Source organism: Pavona decussata, unplaced genomic scaffold (genome assembly GCF_977016875.1).
Source record: "Pavona decussata unplaced genomic scaffold, jaPavDecu1.1 SCAFFOLD_96, whole genome shotgun sequence".
NCBI classification, from domain to species: domain Eukaryota; kingdom Metazoa; phylum Cnidaria; class Anthozoa; order Scleractinia; family Agariciidae; genus Pavona; species Pavona decussata.
The window spans coordinates 1,550,478-1,569,658 of NW_028145513.1; the positions used below are offsets into that span (position 1 = coordinate 1,550,478).

The following is a 19,181-nucleotide window of genomic DNA, read 5'->3' on the forward strand; positions in this document are numbered from 1 at the left end:
ACCGTTGTGGTTTGTTGTCTTGCTGGAGTTATCACTCTTTAACTGCAGAGGATCCTAGAAGGCGGATCACCCCAGCGCCATATGCTTTCTGTGTTCAGTTTACTCGCAAAAGGTTGTACTTGACCCTAACGTTAGGATCTTTCTAGCTGAGAGATAGTAAGATCCTAGCACCATGTAAACCCTTCGCTAGGAAGGTCCTAGTTCCAGGGACAAGAGAAACAATCATGGCGGCGGCCGGGCCTTAAGCTGAAAGGCCGACAGTTTCGTCTTGCTTTCCTTCTCCGCTTGTTTAACATCCCGATCGAAATTTCTGCTCGTAAACCAAACGAAAAGTTGTTTCGCCTTCTTGGATCTTCCTACTGCTATGATATTCCTCCCTCCGTGTAAACAGACCCCAACTTACCGGGTAATGGCCGGGCAACAGGTTGTTCGGTGACGTCATAATTTCGAGAAAGAAAAACCAGGCGTGCGCTTCTGGAAACTCCCGAAGAGTTTTCGGACCCTAAAAACTACTGATTTTTCGTACACAAATTTTGTTTCCAAAACTTCCAATTTTTGATAGTGTTGAAAGCCAAAACATTTTAAACTTTTTTAAGGTTATGAAACGCATTGGTATATTTTGTTGTAAATTCTATCGGCAAGCAATGCAAAAGGGATATAAATAGAAAACGCTTCGGGCCCGAAAAGTCTTCCAGAGTTCGAGAAGTGCATCCCAGGGACGCTTCCCATTAAGCAAAAATTTACAATCTAACTGATTGAAATGCAAATGGAGCGTGCATCAATCGCAATTTCCAGAAACAAACGGACTATCTTCGGAGGTACTCCACTTTTTCCATTAAAACCGATCACAACGTTCCACTTATGCCCTGGTCAAACGGCTCATGATAGTTGCTGATAGTTGATGATAGTCAAAACTATCATCAGCCATTATCAACTATCAAGCGAGTGGTCAAACGACTCGGAGAAACTCGTGATAACTGCCGATAGTTTACCGTGAGCCTCTCGTGTCAGGCAACTGCTGGGTGTCAACATCGCAAACAAAACTTCGCATGGGTGAATTTTTCGCGGCGAAAGAAAGCAGCAGCCTGCTTTGTTTTCCTTCAGTTGTTGGAAGGACTAATTGAAAATTAATCTTGAGAGCGCTAGGGTAATCGCTGGTGGTGGAACAAATACTCTCTCCAGGCCTCGAGAAAACCTGACAAGGGCCGGGTCATCTGGGGAAGAGGTTGTAAATAGAGATGTAAGAGGGACGTGAGCTCGTGATGGCGAAAAGCGGCTACAATAATTCGAGTGCTGACGTTTCGAGCGTTAGCCCCTCGTCAGAGCAAATCCGCTCTGACTGAAGTACAGAGCCCATTGGTCCATAGAATAAGTGGTACATATCAAAGAAACAGTTGCCATAGATCCGTTCTGCTTTTAACAGAGGGACTGTTTAACAAGGCAGCACGGTACTATCAAGCAGCTCAACTGACAACACTGATCAAGCAAATTAGATTGTCGATGATGATAATGATGATGATGATGATGATGATGATGATGATGATGACGTCGACGAAAATTATGTTGATAATGATGCCAATAGCAAACGTGTCGGAGGATGTTGACGAAAATGACAGTGCAACTGAACATTAACAACAACAAATTCTTCTGAGCCCTTTTTTTTTGACAATTTATGTTTTGTTTAATATATTAATTTACAACATGAGATGTCGCTGTTGTGTTCTTGGTAGACATTTACTGTACATTTATATCTTAATACTAAATACTCGTCTTGTTTTTGCTTCGAACAAGTCCTTTCAGTCTTGTTGACAACGTAACCGAGTTAAAAATAGAAATCAAAAGAGCCTGGGGCAAGAGAAAGCCCGCGATCGTTCAGTGGTAATACATGTAGGTACACTATATGTCCCCATACACCACGTACCTCCCAAGTGAAACAAAATGGCGGCTGGTTTTAGTGGAGCTTTACAGCTGACAGATTTGGATGATTTCATCACTCCTTCACAGGTTGGTGTAATGTTATCTACTCCATAAAGAGGTTAAAATATTTCTATTAACTATGACGTTCATACAATTACAGGAATGCATCAAGCCAGTGAAAGTGGAGAAGAAACCAGGCCAGGTAAGCTTAATGATGTGTAAAAAAGCTGAGTCACAATTCAACAAAATTTATGCCCTGAAATATTCCTCAGTTGGATGGAGGAATATTTAGTTCTGTGTCTTGCTTCCTGATTTATTGCAGTGTAGTGTATTTCAAAGGGGCTCTTTTATCATCGTAGAGGATCCCTTAGATTTCACTTGAGAAAGATACAAGATTTTGTACCAGCTGACAGTACATTTAGATTCTCTTATGTTACGTCATATTGTTAGCAAGAGATTGATCTCATTTATTAAAAGAAATTATCCACTTTCCCTGATTCTAAAATTCTGAAATTCAAAGCTTTCATTACCTTTCTCAAGTGAACTGTTCAATAGCATTTGTCACATGACCCAGCCAGGTCATTGTCATATGACATGGGGTGATGTCCATTATCTGGCAGGTTAAGGCTGGGGATTCAATGGCTTGAGGAAAGGCAAAGTGACTGCTGTTGTAGAGGACAACAACAACCTCTAATATATATAGGAAGTAAAAGAGCAGAAACAGGGCCATTGGATCTGATGGCTATTTACCACTTGCCTTCTTAGTCCATTGTCCTTCTTTGGAACTCTGATCAGCCACTTTTATCATTATCGATTTATCTGTATTCCAATAGTATTATTGTTATCATTATTATTATTATTATTACTATTATTCATAATGATGATGATGATGATGGTGTGGCCACAGAAAATGATGACACTCATGTGATTGGCAAATACAGATGTCTATATTTCTTTTTACAATAACTGTCCAAATTCTCGCGCGCTGATTGGCTCGTAGCTATTGTCTATAAGAGTACAGACAATAAAAATGATGTCAGATGTAACGCGCGCGCTTTCTCAACGAAAAAAATAGCCAATTCCGCTCGTACTTTTTCCATGTTATTGTAAAAAACAAATCGACGGCAGTTTTCTATGGTCTATACTCTTATAGACCATAAAATGACGCCATAAAATGTCCAAAACTTGGCAGTGAAACCACTCGCCTGCGGCTCGTGGTTTGAACATTTTTTGACGTCATTTTATGGTCTATAAGAGTATAGACCATAGAAAACTGCCGTCGATTTGTTAAATAAATGGCACATTTTAGAATAATTTATTTTGAGCTTGTGAAGGTGTCTTTGGAAGCCACTCATCATACAGTACTATTTAAAGTTCTGAAAGGTAATGTATCATAGCCAGTGTTCATTACATCATCAGTGGATCTTCTAAAATTCCCATACTGCAGGTAGAACCATTTCTATATAGCAGATGCATATAACATGGTATTGCTTGCTGGTTTTATAAATTTAACAACATACATTTATGTATATATAAATTGTATTTGTTTTCCTCTCTGATTTGTTATGTTGGGCAGTTGGCAAAAATCAAGATTGAAGATGATGGTAGTTATGTTCAGTTGTCAGAGGTAAACATGATTTCACAACCAATAATACTACATTATTATTTTAAATACTTACATGTGCGTGTTTTTCCAACCTGGATGAGTCTGGAGTCTGGGATCAGTCACTGTTTGAAAGTGAATGCTCTGAAGAAAGAAACAGTACTAAAAAATTGAAACATGATGTGTCATGTTTCCAGTGTTACTGTCCTCATGTCATTCAATAGTTTGTGGTTGCAGATGTGAGTGTGGTGTTTTGTATTTCTCACAGAGGTGTCTATGTACTATGATGCTAATTAAAATTACATTCTTTGTTAAGGGTGGTGAGAGGACCAAACTACAAAGAGCCCAGATAACACTCAATGATTGCTTGGCTTGTAGGTATGTATATTAATATCAATTATAATAAATATTCTATTAACAGAAACTTAACTTGCTTCCTGCTGTCAAGACCTTTTGGAAATAATTTGTTATACATTGATTCGGAAAAGTGCAAACTTCAAAAAGAGTGTCGTGACAGTAATTTTAAGAAAAAGCAAGTATAAATGGCAGATATCTTAAGGGTTTGCTGCCTGGACTTGGCGTTTTAGCCTGTTACCAAACCACCTAAATGACATAGGCCGTTATTTACACAATTGTCACATGATATAGGCTTCAGTCCAAATCCAAGCATACATATATATACCCATGTGTAACCTCAGGTCCCAGTTGTTTTCATCATTTTAGTGTGGATAGGTTAAAGTGAGATGAAAACACTAAATAAATGTGGATGAAAATATTTTGCCATGTTTTTGGCAAGAGTAAAACAGAGACTTTTCAACATGCAATTGCACTAGTATGGATCACGATGCCCTAAGATGCACAAGCCTCACCAGCATGGCAAGGTGACAAGCCCAGGAGGAAGGGGGGGGGGGGGGTACTCCGGATTTCAAGTGATGGGGATGCTTGAAGGGTTTTTTTCGGGTTTGAAATTTTCGATTTTGGGATTTTTTTGGGTAGGAAAATTTGGCAAGTATTCTTTTGGGTGGCTTGATTTAAGAAGGGATTTTTTGGGGTATTCAAAACAATCTGAAGATTCGTGGTAGTGCCCACATATCCCGGCTGCGTTGTCATTCTGCATAATGTTATTGTTGAAACAGAAGATGTTCTTGGTTGTCTCGAGTGTTGTTAGAATTACTGACTTGCAGATAAGGAAAAGACAACTTCAGATGGTATGATGAATAAGCAAACACAAACATTCAATTTCTAATGTTTTTATTTTTCGTGTTATATCATTTAATGCTTTCTGAAAATTTTTAAGGCTTAGAAATTCGGCATGGGATTTTTTGGGGGTTAATTTTTGGTCCAGGGATTTTTTTGGGTTTTGTTGGAAGCCCTAGGGATTTTTTTGAGTTTTGATTTTTGCCCCCATTCGATCATCCCCGTCACTTGAAATCCAGATTACCCCCCCTGGGGTGACAAGGATCTCTGACTGTGTCCTCCATCCAAATGAATGTGCACATGAATGATCGTAAACGTCTTGTTTCTAGTGGCTGTATAACATCCGCAGAGAGTGTGCTGATAACCCAGCAAAGTCAGGAAGAATTGTACAAGATTATAGCAAACAACAAAAAGCTTGCTGAGGTACAGTAGACCCTTTAATTATAATAGGAACCCCTGCTAAGCCGACTCCTTTTGGTCTGTGAAGTTGATAGTTATGCAAAGAGCAGCTAAAGATATCTGACTGCAAAGGTCTATGACACCTTCACTCATTATAAATTGAAGGCTTTGTTCAATACAAAAGTTGCTTAAGGTTAGCAAAGTTATCAGCTAGCTAATCTGCTGAATTCAGAATTTAAGGCCAAATGTTAATAAATAAATGAACAAAACAATTATGGTAATAAAAGTGGGCAAACGTTTCGATGGGTGATGCAGATAGCATGGGTAACCACACTGAGTCCGATGACTCTGCTAATCAGGCAGCAGGTGACAATATTTATTAATATTTTTATGGTTTCTGTATTAATGTCTTTTCATTTTTTTCTAGGAAGGAACATCAGCAGGACAGAAGGTGATCGTAGCATCAGTGTCCCCACAGTCACGTGCATCAGTGGCAGCTAAGTTCAGATTAAGTATAACTGAGGTAAGCTTAGATTAATTTTAAGTCTTTTGGACTTCTTTTACATCAGTCTACTTATCAACTCTCTGATAGGCACTACAACATTCTCAGAGACTCAGAAGTAGATAGTCAGGTCAGAGCCTAGGGATCCAAAGTCTCTTAATTAAGTACAGATTCAGTTAAGATCACTGCTACAACAGCAACAACAATTTGCTATGGTAGTTTCTTACTCTGGTTGTCCTTGGCATTTGTGACACCAAACTGTATTCCTTTCCTTTTTTCAGACAGCAAATAAATTGACAAAGTTTTTTAAAGATTTAGGTAAGAGGGGAAAGTAACATACCTAAGGTTTTGTCAAATGTGGGAGACTATTGAAGATGACACATGGCACAGTAGTATGTGGTTTTAAGTCCATTCTCTGTTTTGGATACCTGGTTTTTTGAGGGGGTGTTAACATGATACCCATACAACTTCAAACCAAGACATGTTGATCTTGCCTCCCTCTCTTTGTTCTTTAATTTTTTACACAATGCGAGTCCAAAATCTCATATTGGTATGAGCCATTGCTGCCAGTTCACCTCAGTACCCATACTGGATTACGATTCTCATCCCAGTACAAGAATTGAAAAGAAAAGATTTCCACACAGCCCCATACATTGAATAGAGTTTGATTTGCAAAATGTATACATACTTGTAATTAATGTTTGGAGCTGTGCAACAATCTTGCCCAAAATCCATTCCGTTGTCATGTAATTGTGGTACAACTGTTTGCTTCACATTCCTTTTGAAGAAAATGAAACTTGGTAGAGTGGCTCCATAATAGTGTTTAATATGTAAAGCTGTAAACACTGTATAAAGTTTGTTAGCAGAATATAAGTTGTCCCCGTATCATGTACTCACACCCAAACACATTAGTCCTAAGTTCAGCTTCATTGCTCTGATAATGAAGCCAGCCAGTCTTAAAGGCTGCCTGCTACCATTCAGCATCACTATTTCTCTGGTCATCAATTACATGTATGTCACTGATAATTTCAGTAATTATCATAAATTGAATATTTAAATCATTTGGATTTCATCTGGATTTCGAAAAAAAAAACAAAAACACTGCACTAACTGAATACCCAAAGAAAATTAATAATAATTATTTTAACCTCACTGAAATTTCAGGTGTTCACCATGTTTTTGACACTACCTTTTCCAGGGATTTTAGTCTGGCAGAAAGGTTGGTAAAGATCTGACCATGTTTTTGTTTACTGTCCTTAAATGTTCTCATAAATTTCCTATTTTGTGACTATAACTAGTTACATTGCTCTTGTACATTGTAAGAAACTTTATTTCACCACGAGGCCCTGTTAAATATGTTTTAAACTTTGCAACAAGGATGTGAAACAGTGACACAAAAGTAGTGAAATGATCACAAATGTCAAGGCCGGGTGCTGCCTAACTTGCTACACTAATGCAAAAAGTTAGAAGAGGACAGCAAATCTCTTGTTTTTCAAACTGGACAGTGATTTGGCGATAGTCAGGAAGATACAGAAGAAGTGTTAAACCTGCTGTACTGAGGCAAGGTGCTGCCTAGAGTCAACAAATTAAAACAGGTTCTGAGTGGCTCACCTATATAAAAGTGGCCCTTTCTATAATCTTTACATTTTTCATTTCTGAATGATATATATTATATTTCTTTACTGGTTAAAACAAATAATTTATTCTGATAGGGGCTTTCTGAATGTCAAAATAACATTGTAGTAGCTTTCAGTGCAGGCTTTTTTTGTGCTTGGCTAAGTGCTGGACGAATTGCTCGTCCATTGGGCAGCCATCCTGGATTGTCAAACATAGTCTTCTTCTCATCATAATCCAAAATGGAGGCAAGGCATTCCACAGAAGAAAATACTGAGCATTTACTCACCCCCAAAGTATTCCTGCACTGCACAAGTTTTACCAAAATTGTTACAAGGAAAGTTTTCAAATTCAGAAGGTGGCATGCATAGACCTGATTCTTACATGGTCTCAACGATGGTATCCCCTCATTGATTTGCACTCAATGTTCTACCAGAGAACCATACCCGTTAATTGGTTATTAATTTATTATAGTGAACACCTGTCACATTTATATTAAAACGGTTACACATTTTGACACTTATTGTAATCAATCACGTTTTTTGTAAATCTCCACTCCAATCACTCTATTTGTCACTTATTTTAATTAATTAAAATAGTAATAGTAGCTATCATTCTGTTGGAAACATCAGAGACACTAGCCTGTATAGCTACTTCAAAATTGAGTTTAAATAAAGTTTACGGTGATGATGATCTTCATAAAGTTAAGAAAGACGCATTTGCAATCAATCTGATTGTTCTTTTCTAGTCAGAGAGAGTTTGTTCAAAGATTAAAGAATCATCAAGCAGGGGAGAAGAATAACATCCCCATGTTGGCATCTGCTTGTCCAGGTAAGAATTAATGATGGCTTCGTCATAGCAATGTCATGCCTTTGGTAGATGGTACATGTACTTGGTTGATGACAAGGTTTCGTAGCCAGTCCTTCAATTACCTGTGTCTTTACCTATGTTGTTAGGTTGGGTATGTTATGCAGAAAAGACTCATGGAAGCTACATTTTACCTTACATCAGGTAAGGGTGTGCTCATGTTACTCTTTTCATTTTTTTCATCAAGTTCCAAATCGCTTGGTCTGGATTATTTCAAGCACTGTAGCCTCTAGCTCGTGAGATATACAGCTATTTCAATTAACGTTGTCGGATGAAAGCATGAAGCTAAAAGACAAGACCGAAAGTTTACGTGGGATTTTTATGAATAAATTCATCAAAATCAGTCGTGCCTGGAGAAAACAATAGGTTGTAATTAGCAGTACAATGACCTGCACGTGCAGGGATGATTTTGATAAAATTATTCAAAAAAATAATCCCACAAAACATTGTGGTCTTGTCTTTTAGCTTTAGTTTGATCCGGCAACCTTAATTGAAATAGCTGTATGCAAGCACGCCCAGTGCCATTCACATTAAATAAATTACTTTGCTTTTACATTTTGGTATGATCCAACAGGAAAAAAATTGCATCAGTGTAGACAGTTGGCTTCAGAAGTAATTTAGCTCTATTTAGTATACTTTGTAACTAAAGCACCAAGAAAAACAAATAAGTATGAAAAAGAGTATGTACAAGCCACTGTTACAATCATCAATTCATTGACGACATTTTAAAATCAATTGCAAAACATCAACAACTTGAAATTAGTTACTACGACTTTTTTGTGGTACGTTTAGGAGGCAGACGATTCTGGTCATCACATATTGTTTCACATTTCTCATAAAAAAAGAAAAGAACTGATTAATATAAAGTCTTATACCAGGTTTACATCTTTATGACATACATTTATTTAATTGTCTTTTGTTCATTATCTTACTGTAGCACAACAAAATCTCCTCAACAAATAATGGGTTCATTAGTCAAGAATTATTTGGCTGCATCATTAGGGAAAAGGTATATCTTTCTTTGTTCCTTTTTTTCCTTTTTCGTAGGTTAACACTAGCACTCCGACTCATTTACATCTCTCAAACTGACCTTGGAAATTCTCTTCATATTACATGAAGTGAAACTTATTTCAACTTAAGAGGAAAACAAAGAAAAGACAAACAGAATAGTTTAAGCCTCGAACCCGAGTCGTTTGCTTCATTTCTTCTTTTCATAACAAATACACCAACGAGGACTAGCTGCAGAAGATTGTATTTTTTAATGTTTTTATCTAGAGTTACCCATCACAATGAACGAAAGCTAACCGTTTTGGAATCAGTGCTAAACCCCAAAATGATGTTCCTTGCCTAGCTGGGGCTCTATTCACTCAGTTCTCTAACTAATAAGGGGGTTCTGTTCCCGTGTTCATCAGTACGATGGCGATAAGGAATACGACATTGTGTAAACCTAGTCAGTTCTTGAGAAATGGAAACGAATACCTTTTTTCGTATAGACATATGGTATTATAGTGTTATTATTGGGGCCATCTAATTTCATCAGAGAAGAACACATTATTTCAACTTTATTTGAAGTTGAAATAATGTATAATGTATTTGTCTAGCACTGATTGAGAGCTTCAACAACTAAATTGGTGTTCTATGTTCTATTCAACGACAAGACAAGATATTGATGGTGTGTTGTTGTTGTTGTTGTTGTTTTTTATATATATTTATGTTCAAGCAAACTTCATTTCTCGACCCTGATGTTGGTTCCGTAAAATGCTTCAATGTTTTTATTTCTTATCAGGCCGGATGACATGTACCATGTAACTATCATGCCCTGTTATGATAAGAAGCTCGAAGCCTCCAGAGAAGATTTTTATAATGACATTTACAGAACCAGGGATGTGGATTGTGTTATTTCAACGGGTAAGTTAGTGGAAAGAAATGCGAGCAGCCACTCTCATATCTGGAAGAGGTTTAAATTTTTTTCAGTCAGTGATGCAGGCATACTTGGGAAAAGAAAATTCGAGTTCTCTCAACAAGAGTCGATCCTATGACTATCCGATTACTACTTCGGATGCTCTACCACTGAGCTACAGGAGACTGGTGGGAGCTAGGCCTTCTGTAATCTCTGATTAATTTTATGAAATCCAGTTCGAGTTATCTGTCACACAAAGTGTTTACAAGCATGACAAGTATCCGCTACAACTTTTCATGATCCTTAGCTGTAGAGTGGTTTGTTAAAAGAGGCTAAGCTAAAAAAAGGTGATAAATTTGACGTGGTACATCGTAAGTCGGGAAAATAATCAATAATCAGAGAAACTCATGTCGTTATGTAAACAATACAGAAGAGGCCACTCGTTTACCGTTAGATGAACAATAGACTGGAACAACCTCAAGACATTTTTAAAGGAAGCGAAAACCGTGGAGCATTTTAAAAGAACATTTTTAGGTACTTATTGGAGAAACAGAAAAATGATCAGAGACTTTTAGATATATAGCTCTTTTTTATTGCCTTTTTGATAATGTTTTAACATTTTAATAATGTTTTAAGATGTTTAGATTTAGGATGTCGCATAAGATTTATTTTGTAGTTTTCATTTTTGTTGTATAATCGTAATGGCCACACGTTTATCAGTTTATAAGTACTTTCACGTGTAACCCTCTAAAGAGTTCAGTATTGTTTATTTTAAACTAAGGTACAAGAAATCTTTTTTTTTTTTTTTTTTGTCACCTAAATGTTCTGCTGTTGTGTTTCGCATTTGCAGTTGAACTTGAAAAAATGTTCGAGGAAAAAGGTGTGAACTTCACCGAGCTGGAAAGTGGGCAAATGGATGGACTGTGAGTTCAGTATTATTTCTTTGTGGTTTTGTTTTTTCTTGTTTGAAGTTCCGAGCTCCAGTTTATGATTTTTCTGTCTATATTTTCCGTGTTTAGATTTACAAGTATTGATGGAGATGAACTGGTCAGCCATTCTGGAGGTGGCTCGGTAGGTGCTTCTGAACATGCTGTTGGTTTTTTTTGGTTTTGTAATACATGCACCTTCAAATTCTGTTTCTGCTGACTGTGGAGGTGTCGTGGTGATTTTACAACAAAGGTTTAATTTGCAATAAAGAAAAGATTACAAAACTTGTCTCGCTCGATCATTTCAGGGAGGTTACTTGGAGCACATCTTCACATTTGCAGCTAAAGAGGCAAGTCTCATTCAATTTTTGTTATTAAACGTATGACGAAAATCATTTAGCAGTGAAATGACTCGTCCATTATTTCTCGCAGTTGTTTGGCAAAACGGTAAATGACATAACGTACAAGACGCTCCGAAACAAGGACTTTAAGGAAGTTACCCTGCAGGTAAATTGCCGTTTTGTTGTCTACCATTTATTCAAATCCTAATACCATAGTTCCAGTTAGGTTTTGGAGCGGAGAGGACACAGAGTAACTCAGGGAGGGTGGGGGGGGGGGGGGGGGGACCGTCTCTGAGGATAAAGTCAGCCACCAACTCAACCACTAACGTTTAGCTTGCTTAAAGGGGAAAGGGTTACTCTATGTAGTATATATGGCTATATGTTTGTAAAACAATTATTGGTTCTCTGTACCGTAGCTTGCATGGCTGATTGATTCTTACAAAGCACGGTCTCTACTCTAAGTAGTCTGAGTCCAGCCCACCCCCTTTGTAGCTGAGTCCTCATCGTCGTTCTTTTAGCCAAATGCATTTCTGGCCCAAATCAATCAATCATCCTTTATTTATATGCAACGTTTTCATCAGTTGAAAGTGTTTAGAAGTATGTTTGTTTTATTCGCAAAGGCTTCGAACCTGTTGAATGATTAATTTATGAGCAAACAGCGTATGACTTTGGACATTGGAGTTCAAAGGCGACAAGTGTTAAATCACGTGACCTAACATTTGAAAGTGGCACCGAAGGTTTAAATTCTCTGACTCCTTTGACAAGTACGTCCACAAATGTACAGACTCACTGCTTAAAGGTCTTATGAGAGTCACATAGCACATATATGAACAGCCTACACATCATCATAAACTTTATTTAAACTCTGATTTAAGAGTGACACAAAAATAATAAAGGTAAATACTGATTAAAAGAATTAACCATGAGACAACTTAACCATTACCACTTGTTTCAATATTGTGTGCCACTTAACACAGTCTCCTTGTTTTTCTCACCGAAGGTGGATGGACAAGATGCCCTCAAATTTGCAGCGGCTTATGGGTTTAGAAACATTCAGGTTCGTTTGCTTCTGTTTCAATATAGTGTAAACTGCTGTGTTAGTAAAATCGTACAGTAAAACACTGTGAACGTACTAATTAACAATTATTGTTGGCTAATTGTGTTTTGTTTGTAGAATCTTGTTCAGAAAATCAAGCGGGGTAAATCTCCTTACCATTTTGTGGAAGTAATGGCTTGTCCATCAGGTAAGATTAAGTTCTTATTGGCCTGCATGACAGGCCCATGAAATCCCTTCCTCGCGCGGCCCGCCCTTTCTCGCACTCTAATTTTTCTTCATTTCAAAAAGGGATTTTTCATTTTCTGTACCCTGCTAGCAGAAGTTTCTTTCTGGCAAGTCATCTAGCATGTTTGAAGTCTTTCGCGTCTCTAGCATTTCGCGTAGTTGGCTTGGAAGTAAACAAGCCGACTACGCGATATACAAGAGACGCGAACGACTTCATACATGCTAAAAGAATAGCCAGAAAGAAACCTCTGCTAGCAGGGTACATTTTTGAAAAACTGCCTGTCAAATATTTGTTGCCATGGTAAAATCATAATCAATGGACACTAACCGACCACAGCAATTTTTTTCTTGATAAATTTTGAAAAATTCCTGAAGTTTTTATTAAGTTTGCACAAATATTAGAAAAGTTATTTAGGTTCAAAGTCGCGGCGGGCAAAATCCGCCCCCACTCCCCCTCCCCCAGTCTAGATAAGGTAAAAGTCAGTAAAAGATTTGAAAACGTGAACGTCATTACAGAAGTAATCATGATGTCTATTACATGAAGTATTTCAAGTTTTTATTTTGATTCCAGGCTGTCTCAACGGAGGTGGTCAGATAAGGCCTGGTGAGGGGGAGACATCAAAAGAAGTGATAAATAGACTGGATGAACTTTACAATTCACTCAGGTGATTTTAACACCATTTTTGTTCAATATGGTTGCCCAGTAAACAAACTCGGACTGGTCCGTGGGAGTTGCGATCGAAAACGTTTTAAGATTGTAATCCTAAGGCCAGATTCACCAAGGCCTCTCAAAGGGGAAGTATCATGGGTTTTTTTTATATCTTTTGTTAAAAATGATGAAATAAGACCTTCAATCAGCTGCCAAATAATTCTAGAATGACGAGAGGAAAGAAATCAACTCAATTCTTGAAAGGAACAACTCGTGATCTGTTCTAGTGCATTTTGGAAACAAAAATGCGAGAACTTGAAAAACACTAGCTTAACATTTTCAAGTTCCAATCCATACCGGCCTATTCTGTCTCTGGCCAGAGGCACTAATCGACAGTTTTATTACACTGGGGTGATAATTTTTTAACAAACTTGACAATTATTTCGTTGTTTCTGCTGACAGACAAACATTTTTGTGTTTTGAAATGACAGCAAATTTGCATGATCCTTCCCCTTTTCTGGTAAGATATGTCCTTCGTGTTGCCTCTTAGCAGGAGTCTACTGTTGGAATAACAATAGCCGGTTGTTAGCAAAATAATAGACTGTTGTTCAGAAACAATACCTTTGTGATGCATCTAAACTTGGAAGACTTGCGTGAATCTCACTCGTGATTATATGTTTTGACGTTCGATATGAATGACTTATCTGAACATTGACCGATTCTCTCAGATTTATATTTTCTTGTACCGGGGATGATCCCGGAAGGGACTAACATTCTCTACAGACAGAGGGAGGTATTACTCCATTGGACGCTTCATATTACAGAATAACAAGAGAGAACACTTGCCTCCCACCAATGTGGCCCAGGTTCAATTCCCGGACTCAGCATCATATTTGGATTGAGTTTGTTGTTGGTTCTCGCTCTTGCTCCGCGAGGTTTTTTGTCCGGGTAATCTCGATTTTTCTCAAATCAAAAGCCAACATTCCAATTCGATCCAGAATATGAGGGCCACAGGTTTATTAGCCGTAAGACTATCAGTTGTCTGTCGTGTTAACCCAAGACGATTTAGAAGAAAGCAGTGATTGGTGATTGAGGCGGAGTTGTGGATCACGCGTTATAAGGCAAAAGTTACTTTTTTAACATTTTCTTTGTCAAAAAAAAAAAAGCAATCGACTAATCCGTTAGCATACATTTGTTACTGTATTTTTTGAAAGACATATCATTATTTTTTCGATATATTGTTTTTCGTTTGCTTAGAACAAGAAAACCAAGTGAGAATCCAGCGGTGGAAAAGTTATACCAGTGAGTATCATCAGGGGTCGAAAATTGTCGTCCTGTACTGTTTTTTTTTTTTTTTTTTTTATTCACCACGACATACATTCATAGAAAGTTACAGTGAATAATAGACTAAGATCTTAAATAAGTTTACAGTGAATAATAATAGTAAAAGAAGAAGTAAGAAGTGGCGAGGAGACCTCAAAAAACCCCCGAGAGGTCTCCTCGGAGATATGTTAGGACTGTAAGACTAGTAAAGACATTGTATTTAGATATTTTAACATACGGTGACTATAAGACTATAAAGACATAACAGAGTCGGACGTTTCATACAATTAGCTAAGGAAACATTGTTTACTGAGGAAATAAGTTCCCACGAAAGTGTGAACTAGGCATAGCAGGAGAAAAGAAGCATTCTTGGAAGTGTCTGTAGTAGTTGGTAATGAATGACGTATAACTATTAATGAACCAACGAACCACTCACCGGGCAGAACGTAGAAGGAAAAGCAACATGTAACCCGTTCCAAGTGCAGGAAAACTCACGTGCATTGAGTCATGATTAGACTGGATTCTTTTACGAATTGGCTTCTTTCCGTTTGGGTAGATCAATAGATCACATAAAACAAACACAAGTTTCGTAGTTCACACACTTCCATGTTTATGTTCAACAAACGTTCTTGTTATTTTTGAGAGACAGTATAAACCACTTTAGCAAAATGAACACACGAGGCATAGATACTGTACCGATTATTTTAGCTGCCGACACATTGCGTCGGTGGGACCCATCTAAAAAACGGCTTTTCTACTTTTTTATGTACTGGATGTTTAACACAAAAGTCAAGTTTGTTTGTTTTGTTTTCTTCTCTCCACTCAAAACTTTCTTGAATCACTGAAGCGGCCAAACAGGTTGTCTGAAATATGGATAAACAGTGAGGTCGTAGTCATATTAAAGAAGATGCTGTTGCTGTTTCTCAGTTAATTATTGTAACAGTGTGTTTGTTGACTTTTGTCGTTTTTTTGTTTGTTTGTTTGTTCGTTTTAGGGAGTGGCTTGATGGAGAATCTTCACAGAAGGTAGGGCAAGTGACTTGTAGATATCGATAAAATTCCGGCGTGTTGTTTGGGACCAGTCTCTCGAAAGCTCCGTTAACCTACCGCGCTCGAAAACTATTTATAGTATATGCAGAGCAAACTGATGTTCAATTTATATTAATTATAAAGGATGCATTTTAAAAACTGAAATAAGACCAAGTTCACGTTTCACGTTGAAGTTCACGTTTCTAATTTTTTTCATGTGTTGTTTTCAGGTCAGGTCTATGGTTTACATGGTCTCTTTTTATAACAGTGGGGCAGAATATGGGGGGAGGGGGCGGGGCTTTTTACATTTCCTGAAGTGTAAGTTCTGGGGTTACCACATATGAAGGAAACTAGTAATTCAAATTAACCGTCAACACAGCTTTTTACCTTCAGGAGGGAAAGGGTAAAATGTATAAAACCTTTAAGTATCCATTTGTCTTAAATTTCTTTCACTTACTCAGGCAAGAGAGATACTGCACACAAGATACCACGAGGTGGAAAAGCTGAACACAGCGCTCAACATAAAGTGGTGACGGAAGAATCGTTGTGTTGCGTGGTCACGCAACACAAGCTAGCTCCACGTCACTTATTGCACGTGAAGAATCGTGCCCAAAACGTCAGCAAAAGTATTGGGGCCTTTAAACAGGAGCGCGGTGATCGCTTGGGCTAACACGTGTCGTGATTGTGTTTGATTGGCCTAAGCGTGAATCATCAATCGCAAATTTCTCTAGACTATTAGAACCAGCATTTGCCCAAGCAGGAATGCGTTTCCTCTGTCCTGCACTGTAGCGTTAGGAGTGAGGTGAGACGGGGAGGGGGGAGGAAAATGGATCAAGTGGTGAAATGAATGGAGACAATAAGCCAATAACTTCGCAGACACTCTTTGGGCAAGTACATTAGGGAACGTTGGGACGAGTGCGTTACATGACGAGCCACAGGACGTCTTCGTGGGAGGCTACAAATACATGCGCCTTTTGTATCCCTTCGTATTCCTGCGAGAGCGTCAAGCGAGTGACAGCAATTGAAGGCCACTGCATGTATTTGCAGGCCTTCGAAAAACTCGTTACGGATTTCTTGAAAACCTTCAGCAGACGATGATTGCCGCGGATTTAAGCGGGTATTTATTGTCGTTGAAAAATGTTCTCAGTGGGGTGTAAAGTAGGTATCTAAATCGTATAAAACTGGGGTCAATTTAATAAAACTTATACACTTGTAGTTTACAAGCTGGGCCATTTTTAGTTAAAAATGTAAACGCTTTATTAAATTGGCCTCTGGTGTGAATATGAAATGCAAGCAATATTTTTTTTAGAGAAATACATAATATTTATTCTAATTGAAAATGATAATCAAAACTCGATTTAATAATTCGTTCGTCAGTGCCTTGGTAGCCCGAAGCGTTTTGATGCCTCTTTTTGCTCCGTGCTATTAACAAAAAGAGACAATACCACTTTAAGCAAGCTATAGAAAAGACTGAACAAACATCATCGTGAATTGACAGCTGGATATTAAAGGATTTTATGTGTAAAGACCTTGTAGTGGTATCATAAATGTAAACGGTTGCAAAGAAAACCTGAAGAAAGTTAGTATTTTAAAAGTATTTCTTTAACAGTTGGTACTGTACTGAGTAATGCAATCTTACTTCTTTTTCCTCTGTCTGTTTATGTCTGCCCTTTGCCCGCCTCGAGTAGGTGGTTTCTTTTTAATATTTTGCAATGGATCTAAATAATATAAAACTGGGGTCAATTTATTAAAACTTATAGACTTGTAGTTTACAAGCTGGGCCATTTTTAGTTAAAAATGTAAACGCTTTTTTAAATTGGCCTCTAGTGTGAATATTAAATGCAAGCAATTTTTTTAGAGAAATACATAATATTTATTCTAATTGAAAATGATAATCAAAACTCGATTTTATAATTCGTTTGTAAGTGCCTTGGTAGCCCGAAGCGTTTTGATGCCTCTTTTTGCTCCGTGCTATTGACAAAAAGAGACATTACCACTTTCAGCAAGCTATAGAAAAGACTGAACAAACATCATCGTGAATTGACAGCTGTATATTAAAGGATTTTATGTGTAAAGACCTTGTAGTGGTATCATAAATTTAAGCGGTTGCAAAGAAAACCTGAAGAAAATTGTTATTAAGTATTTCTTTAACAGTTGGTGCTGTACTGAGTAATGAAATCTTACTTCTTTTTCCCTCTGTCTTTCTATGCCTGCCCTTGGCCCGCCTCGAGTAGGTGGTTTCTTTTTAATATTTTGCAATGGATTGGACTGAAGCTCTCTTGTATTTCCCCGTTAAATAGTCAGGTTTTGACTGGTTGAATTCTTGTTTGATACCAGTATATATAGTAGGGAAAAACTAAAATTAAATCCATATCAATCGAATGGAGCATTAAAATTGTAATTCTCAAACTTATTAATAATTCATCAATAGAAAACAAAGAAAATCACTACTGTGGCCATGGTTCGGATACGTGTTCCCAATTACCTACCCTGCGAGCAGAGGCCCTTCGATCTTCCTAGCTAAGTCGGGAAGATCGAAGGGCCACTGCTCGCAGGGTACCAATTACCATAAAATTTTGCCAACTTTAGCCTTAAATTTCTCCAAGAATTATTGATTATTTAAGAAGCCATATCAAACACACGAAAGTGTGTTTCGTCAGATATCCAAACACCTCGTTTAAAAGTCGTTTAAAAAAAACTCGGCTGCTCCTCGTTTTTTCAACCTACTTCTCAGTGTTTGGATATCTGATGAAACACACCTTCTCGTGTTTGATATATTACTTGAAACACTGTTTAATTAAATCATTCTGAAAAAATATAGAGGGGTTTCCACTCCACCAATTAAATATTATCTTTTAGCATTGTAATTAAATTTGAATTTTGAGGAAGGAGCCCTATTAATGGACCGTTAAAACTCGTCCTGTGTTTCGAAAATCAAGTTGAGATCTAAATCTATGGTGAATTTTTAAAGAATATCATTTGCACGAAATACAACGTAACCTTTATACGATCTTTTCGCATTCTTTGCGATGGCAACCGGCTCAGTTCTACTCACGAATGTCATTCTTCTTCAGTTTTTTTATTAGTGTATGAACGAATACTGTATGATGGAATACATACAAATAAATTTCAGCAAGACATGTTCATTCACAAACGTTTGGGTTTTGTAAAATTGGCAGACAGCTTGCAGATCTTTATCACGCAAATTGACGCTTAATCGGTTAAATATTGTCATTCCAGTGACAAGTGTCAAGTAAGTGGCTTCAGTTCTTCGATATACATCTTTACCAATACCAGTCTAAACTGGCAAAATTCGTTCTTTAAGATAGGATTATCATTCACAAATGATAAAATTTCCCTTTTCAAGCGACATTTAACCATGAAATGTGTTAATACAATAGATGTCTTTGATCACATAGACATATAGAAAGTGTTTAGGAAGTAGATATATCATTGAATTACATTTTCTTGGTGGATCAGTTCAATCGAAGCTTTCAGGAAAAACAGTTAACTTTCTATTGTTAAGCCGTGAAGGCTAAATGTTCTTTCTAGGCTAATATCGCTATCGATTAGTTAATGACATGACAGTAATGTATCAAACACGAGAAGGGGTGGTAATTAGGAATACATATC

General features: G+C 37.5%; 1 protein-coding gene across 1 annotated transcript; it reads left to right on the forward strand.

The window, feature by feature from the left end:
* Nucleotides 1–1,923: 1,923 nt before the first annotated feature.
* Nucleotides 1,924–19,119, forward strand: LOC146472888 (putative cytosolic Fe-S cluster assembly factor v1g210509). Its single transcript, XM_085119129.1, has 22 exons — nucleotides 1,924–2,004; nucleotides 2,078–2,119; nucleotides 3,494–3,544; nucleotides 3,837–3,898; nucleotides 5,047–5,140; nucleotides 5,544–5,639; nucleotides 5,900–5,936; nucleotides 6,783–6,837; nucleotides 7,981–8,063; nucleotides 8,189–8,243; nucleotides 9,037–9,108; nucleotides 9,886–10,007; nucleotides 10,850–10,922; nucleotides 11,019–11,070; nucleotides 11,234–11,275; nucleotides 11,358–11,432; nucleotides 12,267–12,323; nucleotides 12,441–12,510; nucleotides 13,120–13,213; nucleotides 14,455–14,499; nucleotides 15,515–15,545; nucleotides 16,010–19,119. The coding sequence occupies exons 1-22, from the start codon at nucleotides 1,939–1,941 to the stop codon at nucleotides 16,079–16,081; spliced, it is 1,446 nt and encodes a 481-aa protein (XP_084975255.1). The 5' UTR covers nucleotides 1,924–1,938; the 3' UTR covers nucleotides 16,082–19,119.
* The last annotated feature ends 62 nt before the right edge of the window (nucleotides 19,120–19,181 follow it).

Bases quoted from the DNA above. Each gene is read 5' to 3' on its own strand.
- LOC146472888 (XM_085119129.1), top strand. From the start codon at position 1,939: ATGGCGGCTGGTTTTAGTGGAGCTTTACAGCTGACAGATTTGGATGAT. The intron at 2,005-2,077 runs GTTGGTGTAATG...ATACAATTACAG, and splicing joins ATTTCATCACTCCTTCACAG to GAATGCATCAAGCCAGTGAA. The intron at 12,324-12,440 runs GTTCGTTTGCTT...TTTTGTTTGTAG, and splicing joins ATGGGTTTAGAAACATTCAG to AATCTTGTTCAGAAAATCAA.